Source organism: Syngnathoides biaculeatus, chromosome 10, assembly GCF_019802595.1.
Source record: "Syngnathoides biaculeatus isolate LvHL_M chromosome 10, ASM1980259v1, whole genome shotgun sequence".
Classification (NCBI taxonomy): Eukaryota; Metazoa; Chordata; class Actinopteri; order Syngnathiformes; family Syngnathidae; genus Syngnathoides; species Syngnathoides biaculeatus.
Window position 1 is genome coordinate 22,717,565 of NC_084649.1, and position 19,020 is coordinate 22,736,584.

Genomic DNA, 19,020 nt, shown 5'->3' on the forward strand with positions numbered 1-19,020 from the left:
CTGGGAAACCACGTTTGAGATCAAAGCTTTTATTGAATATCACATGACAAACGCCACAACACAAACGCAACGGAATCGCGACGTTGCGTAATAAATGAAAATAGTTCGGTGAGGAGGGCAGAAGCAAGGGTTGCACTTCCTTCGTCTTCGGGTCGCGACCTGTCAAGTTCGCCGACGAACGCGGCGCCTCTTTTTTTTTTTGCCTTCAAAATAAACAAAGCGCGTTTCGAGGAGTTGGTGGACGTTCAACGCGTGGGTGAAGTTGGCCGAAACGCAAATTTGAATTTTGACACTTTGCGTCATTTGATGTCGGGATTATCTCACTCAACAGTGCTCGACTCACGATGTGATTATAGTCATATTTTACAATTTATTTATCTTTTACTTTTTCATTTTTTTTACGAGAAAATGTGCGGAATAGAGAAATGGTGTACACGTGTAAATGCTGAATTTTAAATTCAGCAATGTCCCGTCAAGAACTTGGACAAATGGGTGCTGAACTTTTATTTTGGGAAATTCACCGGAAAAGGACCCCCTCATCCGGAGCGGCAAGCTTGTCAGCTGGTTGAGGAAGGAGGGGGGGGCGCCCGCTACACGTTTTAAACCTGCTTTTCGCCTTCAAACTGGACTTTTCTCCTGTGACGACGCCGGCGGGGATAATGGCTGGCCTTTCGGCCTGGTTCTGGAACGAGAGGTTCTGGCTGCCGCACAACGTCACCTGGGCGGACCTCTCCGAGCGGGCTGCCGGGGTGGAGTACCCCCAAGCCGGGCACTTGTTGGCCGCCTTGCCGCTGGCCGTGGGGATGTTCGCCTTCAGGATGCTCTTCGAGAGGTTCGTAAAAATAATAATGATAAAAACTAAAAAAAACATCACCATTTGAGGCCCAAATAGGTGGTCCCTAGCAAGCACAACGCACCGCTTTTGCTGCTTTACTTCCACTTATTACTATTACCAGTGGATTTATTACATTTATTACTCTTTCTTTTCCCACGACAAATATCTTCCTAAAAAAAAAAAGAATAACTCCACATGACTGCGACATTACATTAAACTTCATTTGAGCTCCAAAACATCAAGTGACATCACGTTGTCATCCATTTTCATGCTGCCGATTTGGGACCACGCCCCCTCATGTTTAAATCACCACCAACTATGAGCCTAATTTATTTATTATTAGTTTAACAGGTCATTCGCTTTTTCTTTGGCTTTTTTCCTGTGTGTGGACCCACAAAGGGGTACCATGATGGCAAAGAGGGAAAATGCGTTGTAGCGATAAACATAGAACAGGAAGTGCAACTTTTGTTGTTGTGATATGGCCGACGGCGCTTATTTTCCTTGCACACAAATGTTTATTAAATATAGAAAACCTAACGGGCAAGTGAAAAAAAAAAAAAAAAAGAGACCAAAACAGTGGTGGCTGGAGTGGTTCCTCATCGACCCGATGTGATGGTCTGAGCGCTCCCCCTTACTGAAAAGTCCCCTTGTGGGGATTGCGCATGTGTTACTAACAGGGGAACTCTGGGCACGTAGCAAACGCTTACTGGGAAATCCCCCGGTCTCATAGTTCCCCTTCTTCTACATAGCTACATAGCGGAGCTAAAATACGTTATATGCTAACCCTAACCTTTAAAGAAAAGTTGATTAAAAAGATATACACATATATGTATGTTCGCTGTGTTCGTCTTTCTGAGACGTCCATAGCGAACGTGACCACTCGGCGACGAGTTGTCGAATGGCACATGTTGAAGCGTGGATGGGGATGTTTCAGACTGGCCGGATGTTTACAAAATATATGCGCATGCGCGTTAATCACAAGAAGATTTTTCAGCATCGGCAGCGCTCAGTCACACCGGCTGATGAATTTTAGCAGCAATCCCAGGCACAGTGGACTGTCGTGCTGCACAGAAAAAAATAATAATAATCACAAAGAATTAAAACATTGCATATTTAAAACGAATTTGTTTTGTCTTGTGAAAAAAAACTACTGAGCTTAATGCTAACAAATACGCTGGTGACATGCTAACGCTTTGGGTGGCTAGTACATAACAGTGTACACAGGTGTATTCTGTATTCTTTATCCTCTACGACAAAGAACAGATATTACAGCATCTTACTAAGTCACATTCAATACTAGTACAATAAGTACATCTATTCTCACTTTGTACTGAATTTTACTGCTGCCCATTTACCAAGGCGGGCACCCAGAAGGAGCAGCACCATGAATTGGATTGCGGCACTAAATCGGCTTTACATTGAATTATGTTATTACTCCATGGTTCTTGAAGTAGAGTATTACACTGCAGTTTTTCCTTATTAAAAAGAAATTTGAATATTTGTTAATTTATCGTCGGCACGGTGGCTCATCTGGTAAAGTACTGGCCTCACAGTCCTGAGGTCCCGGTTTCCTCACGCATCCCAAAAACACACATTAATTGGACACTAAATTGCCCATAAGTGTGATTGTGAGTACGGCTGTTTGTCTCCATGTGCCCTGCGATTGGCTGAAACCAGTTCAGGGTGTACCCACCCTCCTGCCTGTTGACAGCTGGGATAGGCTCCAGCACTCCCCACGACCCTCGTGAGGATAAGTGGCAAAAAAGAAAATGGATGTATGAGTGTTAATTTATTGCTCTTAAAGTGTCAATTATTTAAGGTGATTCATAACATGGATTCCGAGTTGTGTTTGCCAAGTTTGATCAATGTCAATTTTATTTTGATGGAAAGGGAGGAACAAACGGATGAAAATGAGAAATCTGAATTTTGTGAATTTTATTTCAAGGCCGTAATACTACTACTAATTTGTCTTATTAGGCAATGACAATGTGCGATGATGGGATGACATCCACCAACCACAGAACCACGCCTGCCAGGTTTTCAGCAAAGTAGAGATGTCCCTTAGCCATTAGTTTTGTTATTGTTTTGGTGTTTTTTGTTTTTTTTTAACTTTAACCGGAAATGAACTTTGTGGGTTTTCCCCTGTCCATCCACGTGACTCGTTCTTGCGCGACGTGGAAATGATGTCAAGCGATTTTATTGCCGGCCCGACCTTTCTCCGTTCCCGGCGCAGATAAGGCCCCAGTCGGATTTAGTGGAGAGTCCACGTCGCAGAGGAACTTGAGGAGGAGATCTAATGCAGACAGAATGTTTTATGGAAAGGCGTGTAGGCGTAAAAACCTTTTCTGGAGGGAGCGGTACCATTTGACAGTCCCACTTTACTCGAGTCGTTTGGTTGGGGCAGAATTTCCTCGTTTCCCTTGGCTGAAACTCACGTCATTGTTCGTCTTTTCTTTTTTTTTTTTTACCAGCTGAAAGACAACAAATTTGACATCTGTCCATTTGATTTATAAAACTGGAAATGTGTCTGTAAAATTTGTATCCATTAATCCATCCATTAGCTTTGCCGCTTATCCTCACGAGGGTCAGAGGGAATGCTGGAGCCTATCCCAGCTGTCAACGGGCAGGAGGCGGGGCACACCCTGAACTGGTTGCCGGCCAATCGCAGGGCACACAGAGACAAACAGTCGCACTCACAATCATACCTAGGGGCAATTTAGAGTGTCCAATTTAATGTTGCATGTTTTTGGGATTTGGGAGGAAACCGGAGTTCCCACCCGGAGAAAACCCATGCAGGCATGGGCCGAACACGCAAACTCCACACAGGCGGGTCTGGGATTGAACCTGGGACCTCAGAACTGTGAGGCCACAACGCTTTACCATTTGAGCCACAGTGTAAAGTAGTTATAAATTTTGTTCTCATAAAAACAAGTAATTTAATAAAATTCATGAAGAATTATTACAATTTAATCGGATTTTTCATTCACAGTAAATCAATTACCCAAATATTTAAAAACATAAATAGATAAAAAAATGAGTAATGAAATTCAAATTAGATCTCGGGTTTTGTTAAGCGCTTTGATTCGATTCCATTTTGATTCTTTATATTGTGATTCAATTTGATTTTGAAAGTTTTGAGTCGATTGTATTGGATATTGATTTAAATACTTTGATCCCCATTCATATGTTGGAGGAATTAAACATTGGAAACTATAAACATGCGCAATAATAATTTACTGGTGCATATGGAGTGCTAAATTAAAAAACACGACAGTTATGTTGTAACAGTGAAAAAGTAAAATGCATGTGAATTTGAAATCCACTTCCACCAAATGGGCACAAACAGATCACAGTTCTGGTTCTGAAATGCTTTGGACGCTCCGTACATGGCGGGATTACATAGAGACAACTATTCACATTTACGTCAATGAACAACTCTCAAGTCTTTAAATGAACCTTAAATACGTGTTTTGGGAATGCAGGCGGAAACCGGAGTACCTGGAGAAAAGCCACTTAAGGATGGGAACAACCCAGAACCTCGTAGCTGTGAGGCACTCGTTCGTGACGTCAGTATCCGTCTTTGGTATTGGCTGCTCTGGCTGAATACATTTCGCCCTCGTTCCCCGCTCGGCGAACCAGTTTCTTCTTGTTTACTTGCAATGGTTGCCTGGCTCCTGGCAGCGTCTCAACGCGGCACAACCCGGTCCTTCTTAAGCCGACCGAGTCACGGGACGGGGAGGCCGCCAGGCTGCGAGATGCGTGCCCGGGGCCCGGATTTGGAAGCGCATTGTGGTCCATTGTCTGGAAGCGAGGCTGAATGCCGCTGGAAATTTTTTTTTATTGATGCCACGCATTAAACATCCTCTTTGGTGTCCTTTGTCAGCTGCTTCCTTCCTTCTCTGGCTTGTTTAAAAATGCAACGCGACTTTACCAGTCAGGTCAGGGCCACTGAGTGAAACCTGGTCTACTGCAGGGCTTCTCAAATGTGGTGGGTACAGATCCCTTTTACATTTTTCTATGGACTCATCATAATCTGAACACCAGGGAATTCATTATTTGTTGGTCAACGTCAGGCAGAGAATCCTTTATGTCCAAATAGAATCTATCCATCCATCCATTTTCTTTGCCGCTTATCCTCACAAGGGTCACGGGAATGCTGGAGCAAATCCCAGCTGTCGACGGGCAGGAGGCGGGGTAAACCCTGAACTGGTCGCCAGCCAATCGCGGTGCACATTGAGACAAACAGCCGCACTCACGATCACACCTACTGACAATTAATGCTGCATGTTTTGGGAATGTGGGAGGAAATCGGAGTGCCCGGAGAAAACCCACGCAGGCACGGGCAGAACATGGAAACTCCACACAGGCGGGCTCAGGATTGAACCCAGGACCTCAGAACTCTGAGGCCAACACTTTACCAGCTGATCCACAATGCCACCCAAATAGAATCGTTTTCCCAATATAAATCGATATTTGAACGATATTCTTTTCTTCTCAAGTGATAACCATGTTATCGTCACTGTTGGTGTAGTGGTACAATCACCTGACTTTGGGCAGCGTGGACTCAGTTTCCGCTCAGTGACGGACAGTGTCTCTATGTGTGCCCTGCGAATAACTGGCGACCAGTTCAGGGTGTAGCTTGCATTTTGCCTGAAGTTAGCTAGGAAAGACTCCAGCACCCCTGGGATCCTTGTGAGGCGAAGTGGCTCGGAAAACAGATGAGTTTGGAGTTAAAAGGCTTTCGGTTTCTTGATCTTGTTAAAAGTGAAGCTAATATTCACTATCGGCGCAGACATTAGTAAGAAAACTGAAGTCCATGATTTGCTTCAGCAGGCCACATAAAATGATGTGGCGGTCCGGATCTGGCCCCCGCGGCCTCATGTTTGACACCTGTGAAATATGGGGGTTCAATGATAAAATGCAACTTGACCTGTTAATATGTTTTTTAAATATGACCTAAAAATATTGCTGCCCATTCAACAGCTATTTGCATCCTTTAAAATGTTTCATTGTTAGGTTTGTTCAGTAACATTCAAATCACTTGATAATTATGATAACTGTCATTTGTATCGACTATTGAGGAAAAACCGATACCAATATCATTTGCATAATAATTTTGGTAGTGAACAGAAAGGAGGAAGTTTTCAAAAAGGCAAACTTGGCCGTTCGGGTGCAATATTCAGCAACATTTCTGACGTTTCGGTTCAGACATTTGTAGCTGCGTGTTGTTTTGAGCAAAGTGTCATTCCTTTCGTGTTTTTCCCGCTCTATTAAAATATTCACAACGTGAGCGGTGGACTCACTCTGTGAGATTCTGTACCTGTACGTACATGCTTCAGGCACGCTTAGTGTGAGTTATATAAAGGTTCACGTAGCTCGATCTGAACAATAGTGGAAAACCGAGAGCTTAAGCTGCTTGCGAGGGACAATAAAGAGCGGAGAAAACGAGTGGTGTGAATGCGATCATGTCAGATGAAGGGGCAGGGTTGTTCGTCCAGCCTGGCTTTAGTCTCGTACAGACAGTTGCACACCCGCCTGTGTTGTTGCTCAACACCCAAAGACGACAACTGTAGCAAACCAAAACTTGTCTGAGAATGGCAGATATTTTTTCAGCCACGAGAAGCAAGCCAGTGAGCACACGCAACTGATCAAAAAGGCATCGACCCTCGAGTGGCGTGCTGGAGAATTTTGTGTGTTCACCACAATGGGTTGTTTCCACTTCTTCTTCTTTTCCTTTCGGCTTTGTCCCGCCGTGTCATCTTTTTCCATCCAAGCCTATCTCGTGCATCTTCCTCTCTCACACCCACAGTCTTGATGTCCTCCCTCACAACATCCATCAACCTTTTCTTTGGTCTCCCTCTCCCTCGTTTGCCTGGCAGCTCCATCCTTCTACCAATATCCTCACTCTCTCGCCTCCGGACATGTCCAAACCATGGAAGTCTGCTCTCTCGCACCTTGTCTCCAAAACATCCAACTTTGGCTGTCCCTATAATGAGCTTGTTTCTAATCGTATCCAACCTGCTCACTCCAAGCGAGAACCTTAGCATCTTCATTTCTGCTACCTCCAGTTCTGCGTCCTGTTGTTTCTTCTGGGCCACCGTCTCTAATCCGTCCATCATGGCCGGGCTCACCACTGTTTTATAGACTTTGCCCTTCATCCGAGCGGAGACTCTTCTGTCACATAGAACACCAGACACCTCCCGCCGACTGTTCCACCCCGCTTGGACCCGTTTCTTCACTTCCTTACCACACATGGAGAGTGTGGTGTATTGTTGACCCCAAGTATTTGAAGTCGTCCTCCCTCGCTATCTCTTCACCCTGGAGCTTCCCACTTCCCCCTCCATCCCTCTCATTCATGCACATATATTCTGTTTTACTTCGGCTAATCTTCATTCGTCTCCTTTCCAGTGCGTGCCTCCATCTTTCCGCCTGCTCCCTGCTTTCACTCCAGATCACAAAATCATCTGCGAACATTTATAGTCCAAGGGGATTCCAGTCAAACCTCATCTGTCAACCTATCCATTACTATTGCAAACAGGAACGGGCTCAGCACGGATCCCTGATGCAGTCCCACCTCCACCTTGAATTCTGACACACCAATGGCACACCTCACCGCTGTTCTGCTGCCCTCATGTTTTCACTGACGTCACATTTTTTGCCAAATTACCCAGACACGCTTGCGCGCTGCCATTTTCCCTCCCGAGATCTTTGTATCCAGTTAGACGCGGTAATCACGACTGTCAGCCGAAGACAGCAAATTTAAAGGTTTATACGTATTCACTTCTGTAGTGATGGCAAACCGCAGTGTTTCGAAGGACCTGACTGCTGCGATCGGCAATGTTAATGGCGGACCGTACTGCAATTCTCTGACAGCCGAGAGCCGCATGCGGTATGACCCGAAGATCGCTGCCTTTAAACGGAATCCTTGTGAAATTCCATCGACAGATTTCTCTACAGAGAGAAACGACTGGCCAGGCGCGACATACATCGATGTGGTGAACTACCTGATTTTTCATGTCTCGTGATACACAAAAGAGCAGTTCAAACACTACAGGTCCGTGGACTTCCAGGATCTGAAAGATCTGGCTGAAAGATTTGGGTTGTTTCCACGTGACGTCAACCGCTGAGCTGCCTCGGGCAAATACCTTACGAAATACCACCAAGACCCCAATTTTCGTTAGCTACAACAACCTAACTATAAAAAATAAGACTGAACTAATCATTTACAAAGTGTCTTTAGCAGACACGTGTCTGATCCCACTGGTCCGCCGTCATGATGTCTTTACGATAGATCGCCTTTTTCCATAACATTCGTCTCTGTTCACTGAGAATTCGCGCTTCATCACCTTGATTAGTGACAATTTTAGGCATTTTGTAGTACCTAACATCTTTGTTCACCTCAGATCTGTTTGAGCAACCCACGGCACCGCAAATAGGCATCTTCAAGTTCTACTCAATGTACGAGTAACGCGAATTAACCTTTGCTCCTGACAAGCGACGTCCATAGCAAGTGTTTTTTTTTTTTTTAAAGATACCTAAAAATAAGATGTCAGATCCTTACAGACTCTGAATTTGACAAAACGCTTGAAACAGGTGACGAGCATAGCTGACCTACGTTTTTATCTAAAAGTGCTGTGCATGGAATTCAGGGCTTTAATCAGAGGATGGTGCGGTTTTAAGCCCACTGTTTGGTTTTACACGGACTTCTGACAGAGGAATATGGCAGGTTGTTGGGGTATCATAAGATAGGAACCGCAGGAATGGCTGACCCTTGCTTTTCCTCTGTTGTGGCGTTAATGAATGACTGGGGTCTTTTTGCTCAGTTCAACCGTGATATTCAAAATATGTATAACAATGATATCAGTCAATTATCTTGACAGAAGTGCTCAGACAAAAACAAAGCTGCCAGTTTTGAGCACGTAAGTTTAGATGTTAATTGTGTTTAGGTCTTGGTTCTGGATTTTATGGGGCTGTTGTATTTATTGAGTAACGTAATTTCCGGCCTACAAAGCGCACCAGATTATAAAACTCACCCTGTACATTTGTAAAGGAAATACTATTTGGTACATACATAGGCCGTATCTGGGTAAAAGCCGCAAATGCCCACATTGAAACCCACATTGAAACAACATATTTACAAAGAAAGACGGTACACAGATAGAGTTTTCAAAGTTTTAATAGCTTACCTTAGTTTAACACAGCAACAACACGGTAGCATGAACAGGGCTGGTTTTGGGGGGAAAAAAAAAAAAAAAAAAAAAAAAAAAAACAGCCGCAGTAGCTACACAGTAGCAACGTGGTAGCACAGCACCAACAAAGGGAAAAAAAAACCAAATCACAGACGCGTTAGTAACACAGCAGAAACACGCTAGCGCGGCACTAACAGGGCCGGTTAAAAAAAAAAAAAAAAAAGCAGTTAAAAATCACTGAGACTCGGCAGTAACACAGCAGCAACATGCTAGCACAGCACTAAAAAAAACAAACAAAAAAAAACATACCGGTAAAAGCCACGTCCTCGGCACATATATTCCACTGGTGTCCCTTGCGGCCGTTAGGAAAAAAATGCACGAATTAGCCGCATCATCACATAAGCCGCAGGGTTGAAAGCATGTAAAAAAAGTCGCGGTTTATAGGGCAGAAATTACGCTACTTATCGCCACTCCGCGATAAGTACGGTATCATAATATTATAACAACAACCATACTTTCCCGATCCAGAGCTTGAGCAGTAATCAGTATAATGTATTGAAAGACAGGATGTGTCACGACCTGCACGGTGGGGGTTAGTGTTTAGCACAAGTGCCTCACGGTTCTGAGGTTCTGGAATCGAATCTTGACTCAAAAGCCTGTCTGTGTAGATTTGAAGAAGGTTTTCCTCAGGTACTTAGGCTTCCTCCCATATTGCAAAAACATAACAACTGCATTGTCCATACTGTATGTGTGAACGTGAGTGGAGTTGTTTTGTCGTCAATGTGCTGTATGTATCTGCATTGTCTGTAAAAATGTTGGTCAAGCAAGTTTTCATTTTTATGCCCTTGCCACAGTGGCTCCGTGGTTAGCAGGTCCAAACGTAATGAGGACAAGCGTGACAGCAAATAGCAAATGTTTTTTTTTTCCAGATTAAAAAAAGAAAATAAATCATTTACATTATGTGCATTTTTTTCTTTTGACAGATTTGTCGCCAGTACGTGTGCGAGACTCCTCGACATTCATCCTGACGTCGAACGAAAAGCTCAGCCCAACGCAGTGCTGGAGAAAGTCTTTACATCCATCACAAAGGTGATGATAATTTTTTATTTTTTAAATCAATGCTTTTCATCACACGAAGCGCACTTCATGTCTTTCCCCGGCAGAATCCAGACTCGCGCCATCTGGACGGGCTGTCCAAGCAGTTGGACTGGCAGGTGCGCAAGGTGCAGCGCTGGTTCCGACAGCGCAGGAACCAAGACAAACCCAGCACGCACGCTAAGTTCTGTGAGAGCATGTAAGTTCTCTGTGGTTGTGTTTTTTTTTTTTGTTTTTTTTTGCCTCCATTTTAGTTAAGAGAACTCTCGGGAGACCTGATAATCGATAGTCTTGAATTGAAATTGAAGTCAGATTATCACTGAGCTGCGTGTGTGCTTGAATTTGATTGTAATCGCTGTAATCAGAATCATTTTTTGTGGATTATCTGTTTTAGGTGGAGGTTAACATTTTATTTGAGCATATTTATGTATGGCTTCCAGTTTCTCTGGCAGGTGAGCACACCACATGGATCTAGCGAGGATTAGTAGCATTTCTTTTTTTTTTTTTTTTTTAAGATAAATTTGATCTTTTTCCGCTGTGTTGAATTCATGTAAAATTTGAATTACTTGCTCGGTGAATTGAATTAATATCATTTCATGATATTAATGTCATTTGAATTATTTAGACCCCTTGGATGTGGGATACGCGGCACTGCTGGTATGGTTACCCTTATCAGGTACGTCGTACGGCGTTTTACACCTGCATAATTCATTGTGGAAATACGGGCCGTTGCTCGAAAGTGCCTTTGGATCTTCCCACAGCCTAGATTACTAGGTCGTGGGCGGCGAAACTTGGTATGGGAATATTTACGTAAATTGACCTCTGGGCTACGTTAAAGTGGGGCGGAAGTGCACGACGACTTAGTAAAAAGATAGATTTTCAGAAATGTAAAAAAAAAGTACATTTTCCATAATATGTCCATTTGAAGGCTTTGGAAGTTCAGCTGTATCAGAACAGGAGCTTTAAATAAAGGTGCAACAGTTAATTAATCGACATCGAATTGGTTATCAAATTCATCGACAACTATTTTTAGAGTCAGTTAATCGTTGAGAGACATTATCTTGAAATTTTCTTTCAGCCTCTCAACATTAAATATTCTCGTATTTTTGTCGCACCCTATAAAAACAGGATGACTTTCTCTGTTCAATCCAAGTAAGACATTTGCAAACATCTGCTTTACTTTGTAAAACGATGTTCCACATTTTTTGCCCATTTTCCAGCATATCGCGGACCGAAACAACACGTGAATCATAATCAGTTTACGTTTGAAGTTGAAATGAAGCAAGGGATAGAAGTTAAATTTTTTCTTTTTTTTTTAACAGCTTCTTTTATTCACAAAAAAAATATTGACAGATCATTCGACTTTCAAAAACAAAACAAAACAAAAAAATCCAAGCTATTATTGCTCTTTCCGAAATGTATTAATGTCACCCAGCCCGTCGATGAATGTTAAATATCTTTTGTCTTTCCTTTCGCCAAAGGTGTTGACGCCCGCCCTTTACTGCTACTACGTGACGGAGCTGGCCTTCTACTGGTCACTCTTGTTTTCACAGTTCACTGACATTAAACGGAAGGTGAGACGTACACAACTACTACTACACTACTACCGCTTTGTGTGTACATGCGTGTGCTGACTCCACTTGAATTACACGAAGAATCTCAAAGTTGAGTTCAGAAGGCCACGTTTTTTGTTTTCCTGACAAGTGGCCGGCGATGCGGCTTGCGCCAGTCAATCTGTTTGTGTGCGCGCGTATAGCACGAGGGCGCCCACTCTCATGTGACTGCCGTGCAAATTCCACAGGGCAGGGGCAGCGGCAGCAGCAGTCTCAGACCCGTTTTGGTGACGCTCAAGCAGCAGAAGAGACAAATCTAGATGGAAAGTTAACTGTTCACAAAAAGCTGCTCAATCACAACCGTCTTTATTGGCCAAGTATGTAGACAACACACAAGGGATTTGTCTCCGGTAGTCGTAGTAGTTGGAGCCACCCTAGTACGACAAATGTATACAGGACATGGTGAATACCGCAGCAGACAAACTTTTTTTTCTTTTTTTAACTCACAGTTATGCAAAGGATGTGAAATCTTCCCGCAGTTAGAAAGCCCGTTGGAGCCGTCGTTACCCATTGAAGTCGTTTCTTCACAAAAAGCTGAGAATCCTGACATGAAGAAAAGATCATAGAAATGATGCAAGCAAACAGTGATGGCACAAAATTTAGGGATATAACGGAGATGAGGCGAAGCAGTACAGTTCCCTTTCCTCCACCAAAGGCCACTTTTGCTTTTGACTTCTTCTCCACCATGGGGTCTCAAACCCTCGGCCTGCAAGCCAATTGCGGCCCTCAAGATGATATTTTGCGGCCCCCGCCTGACTATGAAAGTTAAATGATAGCGCGGCCCTGAAGTTTTATATGAATGGCACTTTTACAGGGTTGCGTGCAGAGCTGACGAACCGACCAATCGCGGTGGGGTTGTGGCTCTCAGGGACGTGACAGCGAAACATTTTCATTGAAAAGTGACAGTGGTGCTGCCATGGAGAGTTTCATGAGTAGTTTTGCACACAACTTGTTTACACCAGCTTCCTTGCTTATCCTATTTTGTGCGGGCCAGCTTCAGCTGGAATGTGCCCACAGGCCCCTGAGGTGAAATGAGTTTGAGACCACTGTTCTACACGGTTCTTGACTTGGTGGGCTGATGCCTTTTACTCGTGTCTCTTTAACCTGATTCTTGACTTAGTTATTTTTTCTTAACCTTGTTCTTGTTTTTTGTCCGGCACTAGTTTTGCCAACTCCCAAGTTACTGCATTTGCACCGAAATGTCAAATCTCTAGTGCAGAAAGGGCTAATTTAACAACTATGCAAAAAGAATGTTCTAATGTCTTTCAGTGTACCAAAATTTGAAATGTTAAGTAGAAACAGCACCAGTAAGTCATCCGTGTTGATAAATTCCACCTGTTGTAGACCACACGTTTAGGCTCATTTACAATCAGAAATGCCTCCAATTTGACCAAATATGGTAGCAGGGTAGCAGCTATTTTTTCAGAATGCACGAATGGACTTTTTCCCTCTCAGAAATCATAGCAAAAAGAGCAAAGAAGTGAAATTTCTTCCCACACCCATACTGAGGTATTTGTAAGAGAAATACCGTAATTCCCGGCCTACAGAGCGCACCTTTTCACAAGCCTCATCGAGTACATTTGTAAAGGAAATACCATTTGGTACATACATACGCCGCACCTGTGTAAAAGCCACAAGTGCCCACATTGAAACACGACATATTTACAAAGGAAGACTGGACACAGAAATAGTTTAATGCTAATGCCAGCGCCGCGCTGACGCTAGTGCTACCACTAGTGTTGCGCTAACGCTACCGCAGTAATGGGACTGGTTAAAATAAAACTTACCGGTAAATATCACTGAGACATGACAGTAACACAGCAGCAACATGCTAGCACAGCGCTAACGGTAGCGCAGTGCTAACAGGGCCGGTAAAAGTTACTTCCTCGGCACATGTATTCCAGCGGTCTCATTCTTACCTTTTCCACTCAAGTGCTCCCTTGCGGCTGTTAGAAAAAATGCACAAATTAGCCGCATCACCGCATAAACCTCAGGGTTGAAAGCATGTGAAAAAAAGTCACGGCTTGGAGGCCGGAAATTACGGTAGAACCAAAATCAAAAGTATTACTCATTAATACTTTATGTCCCTGTAAAGTCTTGTAAATCTGCCTTCTCCTCCTCGGTCTTTCGTCTTTCTCTATGCGAAGTGCACACGCGAACGGTAGTGGTAGGAGAGATGTATTTGTGGGGTGTAGGCAAAACTAGTTTGCTAAAACTGTATGTTGCTATCGAGCCACAGAGAACCACTAACGCGAACGAAGGTGTTACAAATTGAGGGAGGGACAACTCACGCGAGACACCCAAGTGCGGCTTGTGGGGCCCTTTTAGCCACGCCCACCCATAATCATAAAAACTGAAATGGTGAAAAAAAAAACAACACACTTTGCCTCCACAATTGAGTAATAAATAGTTCTTAGTCTTTGCACATTTATTGAGCAATCTTCAAATGTTTAATGTTATTATAACAAATATCTATGAATTCACTTGACAGTATCATTAACACGTTCACTGCCATTGACGGCTTTAAACGTCAAATATCCACGTTAACCGGGAAGGCTGGCAGTGAGTAAAATCCTCCTTTTACTCTGTTTCAGGACTTCGTGGCCATGTTTGTTCATCACCTGGCGACGGTGGGCCTGATCAGCTTCTCCTACGCCAATAACATGGTGCGGGTGGGCACCCTGGTGATGTTTGTGCACGACGCCTCCGACTTCCTGCTCGAGGTCGGTGAAGTGCGACGCCCGATCGGTGGCGTTCACGGAAGCGATGACACGCTGGTTACTTTCTTTGTCATCAGGGCGCCAAACTGGCCAACTACGCCAAGTATCAGCGGCTATGCGACCTCCTCTTCATCGTATTTAGCTTGACCTTCTTCGCTACGCGGCTTGTCATATTTCCAATATGGTGAGTCTGAATGTGCTGAAATATGTATACAAGGTTGACAGAATGGTGGAATAGTTGCCACCATCCATTAGGCGACTTAACCCTCGCAAAGGCAGCCGGGCGAGGCTTCAGCACATGCATGTCGGATTTAATCACGATTTGCTCGTTTTTCCACTCGCGAGGTTGACTGGCAACCACTCCACTTCTCTGGCCAATAGCTAAAAGACAGCACGTCCTGTCGAAAATGGACGGAGGACACTGACAGGCCTGGTGTAGTTCCGGAGCACCAACATGTTAAGATGACTGTTATGGAGAGGAAATGGATGAGCCTGTCCAGTGTAACGTGATCCAGGATATTCAGTGTCCGTCTCCTTGCTTGTATTCGAAATCTATACCTCTAATAGTGGCGAGGGGGGGGGGGGGGTCTGATGACAATCTCCTGTCAGTCAAGCGGAGTTGAAAAGGTTGCATGTGGCAGTTGTTCACTGTCAACCATCCATTTTCAATAGCCCTGGTTCTCGTTGGGGTCACCAAGAAGACAGAAGAGTAGCAGGAATTGTAGAACCCTTTACCCCACAGTGTTGACACGTTTTCCCAAATGGTTAATTATGGTCTGATGAAATCAAGATTGAACTTTTGGGGCCTGCAACTGAGCTTTAGTCAAGGGGGAGGGACTTAAGAGCAGTTCCAAATAGCAGCCAGTGCTGGAAATTGAAACAAAAATGTCAGGAAAAGTGTAATTGCCTTCAGATGGAGATTATTTTGGGGTTAATGACAGGCACTTAAAGTGGTGGCAACAACACGACTTTCAATGTCATTAATTATGTACAACGGCGGTATGGTGGTGCAGCTGGTAAAGTGTTGGCCCCACAGTTCTGAGGACCCGGGTTTGATCGCGGGCCCGCCTGTGTGTAGTTTTGCATGTTCTCCCCGTGTCTGCGTGGGTTTTCTACGGGTGCTCCGGTTTCCTCCCACATCCCCAAAACATGCAACATTAATTGGACACTCTAAATTGCCACTAGGTTTGGTTGTGAGTACGACTGTTAGTCTCTATGTGCCTTGCGATTGGCTGGCGACCAGTTCGGGGTGTACCCCGCCTCCTGCCCGTTGACAGCTGGGATGGGCTCCTGCACTCCCCACTATCCTTGTGAGGATAAATGGATGGATGGATAATTATGTACAAAGCCACATTATACGTCGCAGCTAAAAGAGGGTGTGGAAATTTGTGCAAACACATTTCAGTTTATTTTTTACCTTTCCTCCCAAAATGCTATCACTTTTTTTTTTTATTCAGTTGAGGTTTTCTCGTTACAGCTCACATTAATTGCCTATTATATACATTTTAACAGGGGTGTGTAGACTTATTATATTTATTGTATGTTGGCTTTGGTGCTTACCTACCGCATATCCTAAATGCATGAGAGCAAACAGTGAAAACCCATTGCGCTCACCCCAAAGTAGGTCTCAGTCAAGACGAATCACTTCTACATACTGTACTTCCTTGACACCAATTTCCGCTCCCCTGTAAGCTGTCATCATTACGGCGAACTTCATGTTCCCCGTGCGTCCCAGGGTCCTGAACTCCACCATGTTTGAGAGCTGGCTGATCGTGGGGCCGTTCCCGTCGTGGTGGCTCTTCAACGTGCTGCTGCTGGTGCTGCAGGTCCTGCACGTCGTCTGGTCTTACCTCATCGCGCGGATCGCCATCAAAGCCGTCCTGAGGGGCAAGGTGGGTCTCAAGCGGGGTTGCCCCCCCCAATTCCCCGGGGGTCCTCAACATTGGGCGGGGTGGGGGTGGGGGTGAACAAGTACAAAGGCTCCTGTACTGTGTAGTTAAGCAGATCTTTCTGGTAGTTGGTACTTGAATATTTTTTGTGCAGCTTCATACTTGAATCAGTTTTGAATCAGGTCTTTTTTTTTTAAATATATATTCAGGGTCATTTCATAAATTCCGCTCTGGATAAGTATAGAAAATGGAAAATATTGAATGAAAAGGTATTGAGGTTTACGACACTGTTACTGTTAAACATTTTTGAACTTTGAAGTTTTTTTGGTTTTTTTTAACCCGCCTGGAACTGCAAGCTACAATGTTTGTATGAAAGAAATCACAAATAATTGATTATGATTGGCTCAGAATATGCCATCACGTGTTTGGAAAAAGCACAGAATTTTGAAATCTCCAATGTGTAAGAACACTTGCATATTACATAAACTGAAGTATTTTTACTTCTACTTAAGTGGACAGTTTGAGTACTTTTCCCATAACTGCCCTCCACAAATGTGTGTTTTCTGTATGTGTGTGTTCATTTATGTCGTCTCTGCAGAAGCGGTTCGGTTCTTCTCCCTGTGGACTGACAGACTTCATCTTTCTTTCTGTTTTTGTGCTTTGAGCGCTCGTCCTCATTTTTTTCCTTCTTCTTCTTTGCTCCTTTTTGTCCTCTCTCCACGCCTTTGACGACTTTACGCTTCTTTCTCGCTGTAAGTCTTCGTGTACCATAATTCCCGGCCTACAGCGCGCGCCCGGTTATAAGCCTCACCCAGTACATTTGTAAAGGAAATACTATTTGGTACATACATACGCCGCACCTGTGTAAAATCCGCAAGTACCCACATTGAAACATGAGATATTTACAAAGAAAGACGGTACACAGAGAGTGTAAAGCTGTCGCCACCATGCTAACGCTAACGCTAGTGCCACACTAAAAAAAAAAAAAAAAAAAAAAAAAAAAAAAAAACCATTCCAGTAAAAATCACTGAGACACGGCAGTAACACACTAGTGCAGCACTAACAGGGCTGGACCGGTAAAAGTCACTTCTTCGGCACATATATTCCACCGTTCTCACTCTTACCTTTATAGGCCTTATACCTTATAGGCCGGAAACTACGGTAGTTTGTTTGTTTGTCCAGTATTTATGGATATTTTATTAGTACATGAACCCGCTCAGTATTGGAAAGTAAAAAAAAAAAAAAAAAAAGGCAAGCTCTGACACTCGTTAATTGAACAGGAAGTTGGGGGGTTTTGGGCGACCCCAAAGGGATTTTGGCAAACAACAATATATTTTTAATATGCATTTATTAAATCAGCGAACTGCTTCACAAACACTTTATTTTTTGGATAAAACTAAAACATTTTTAAGTTTTAACACGCTAATTTGAGTCATACCCGTGTTGTGGAAGTTCAGTTGTCCAGTCACTGATGGTGTAGTGGTACACTTGCCTGTCTTTGGTGCAGGCACCGTGGGTTCGGTTCCCTCCCAGTGACAGTGTGGATATTCTCCCTTGCAACTGACTGGAAACCAGTTCAGGGTGCAGTTTGCCTTTTTGCTCGAATTTGGACAAAACTGACGCAGGCACGGGGAAAACATGCAAACTCCAAACAGGCCGAGATTTAAGTCCCGGTCCCCAGAACTGTGAGGCCATCGCGCTAACCAGCTGCGCCACCGTGCCCACGTTAACATTAATTGTTTGAATGTCTTATTGAACAGTCAGAAAAATCACACGTGGAAAATTTGTTCTGAGAAGAAATACATAGATATTGAAAGACGTCGCTTATTTTGTGCAGTCTTGACGAATGTTCCCTCTAAGCTGCGCCACTGCGCAATTGACTTGTTGCACACTCTCAGCGACCATGAAAACCGATCCAGCGCAGTGAACCACAGCCTGACATCTTTTTTTTTTTTTTAATAAACACAGAAGCACACGGGAGCTGCTGCTCAGCCTACTTCTACTTCCTAGTTTACCTGACACCGCTCCCCTCCGCTCTTAAAGGGGTACACTCATAATTACAAACGGAACACACACCCTCAACTTTTTCTGCGGGCATGACAGACCGCACTCGTACTTTTTACAAATGTGACTGCAGAACGTTGCGTGTTGCTTTTATGAAACCGTGGCTTTAGGTTGTATGCGATGTAATTAGCTTCTGCTCACTTCCACACTAAGCTAAGCGAAAGTTAGCGTCAATCTGGCGACTTTACAAGCGGAGGAAGGTGGAAGTGAATTGGCAGGTTTTGGATTTTTTGGCTATGTAGCATCAACAGCACATGATGTCAATGTCAAAAGAAATTGTACAAGCGACGTTCAACATGAATTTCTCACCTGAAATGTGTTGGCCTCCTTCCGTCAAGGTGTGCAACGACGTGCGCAGCGACGTGGAGAGCAGCTCCGAGGAGGAGTCGCCGGCGTCAGACCGGACGACGCATCCGCGAAAAGCCGAAAACGGCACCAACGGACACTGCCCTGCCGCCAAGAGCAGACCTCCCGCCACGCCCACGTGACCTCCTGAGACTATTTTTTTTTTCGTCTCCATTTTGAAGGTCATATGAACTCCTTTTATGGTTCACACTGGATCACATCCAGCCGTGTTCATTTTTGACCCGCCAAGTGACGTCAAACGGGACAAAC

The 19,020-nt window shown here is 44.1% G+C and overlaps 1 protein-coding gene across 1 annotated transcript; it reads left to right on the forward strand.

Annotated features, from left to right (window-relative positions):
- The first annotated feature begins 102 nt into the window (after positions 1-102).
- cers5 (ceramide synthase 5) lies at positions 103-18,904 on the forward strand. Its single transcript, XM_061832947.1, has 10 exons — positions 103-832; positions 10,008-10,113; positions 10,188-10,318; positions 10,514-10,571; positions 10,745-10,795; positions 11,601-11,693; positions 14,327-14,455; positions 14,530-14,636; positions 16,188-16,344; positions 18,744-18,904. The coding sequence occupies exons 1-10, from the start codon at positions 660-662 to the stop codon at positions 18,891-18,893; spliced, it is 1,155 nt and encodes a 384-aa protein (XP_061688931.1). The 5' UTR covers positions 103-659; the 3' UTR covers positions 18,894-18,904.
- The last annotated feature ends 116 nt before the right edge of the window (positions 18,905-19,020 follow it).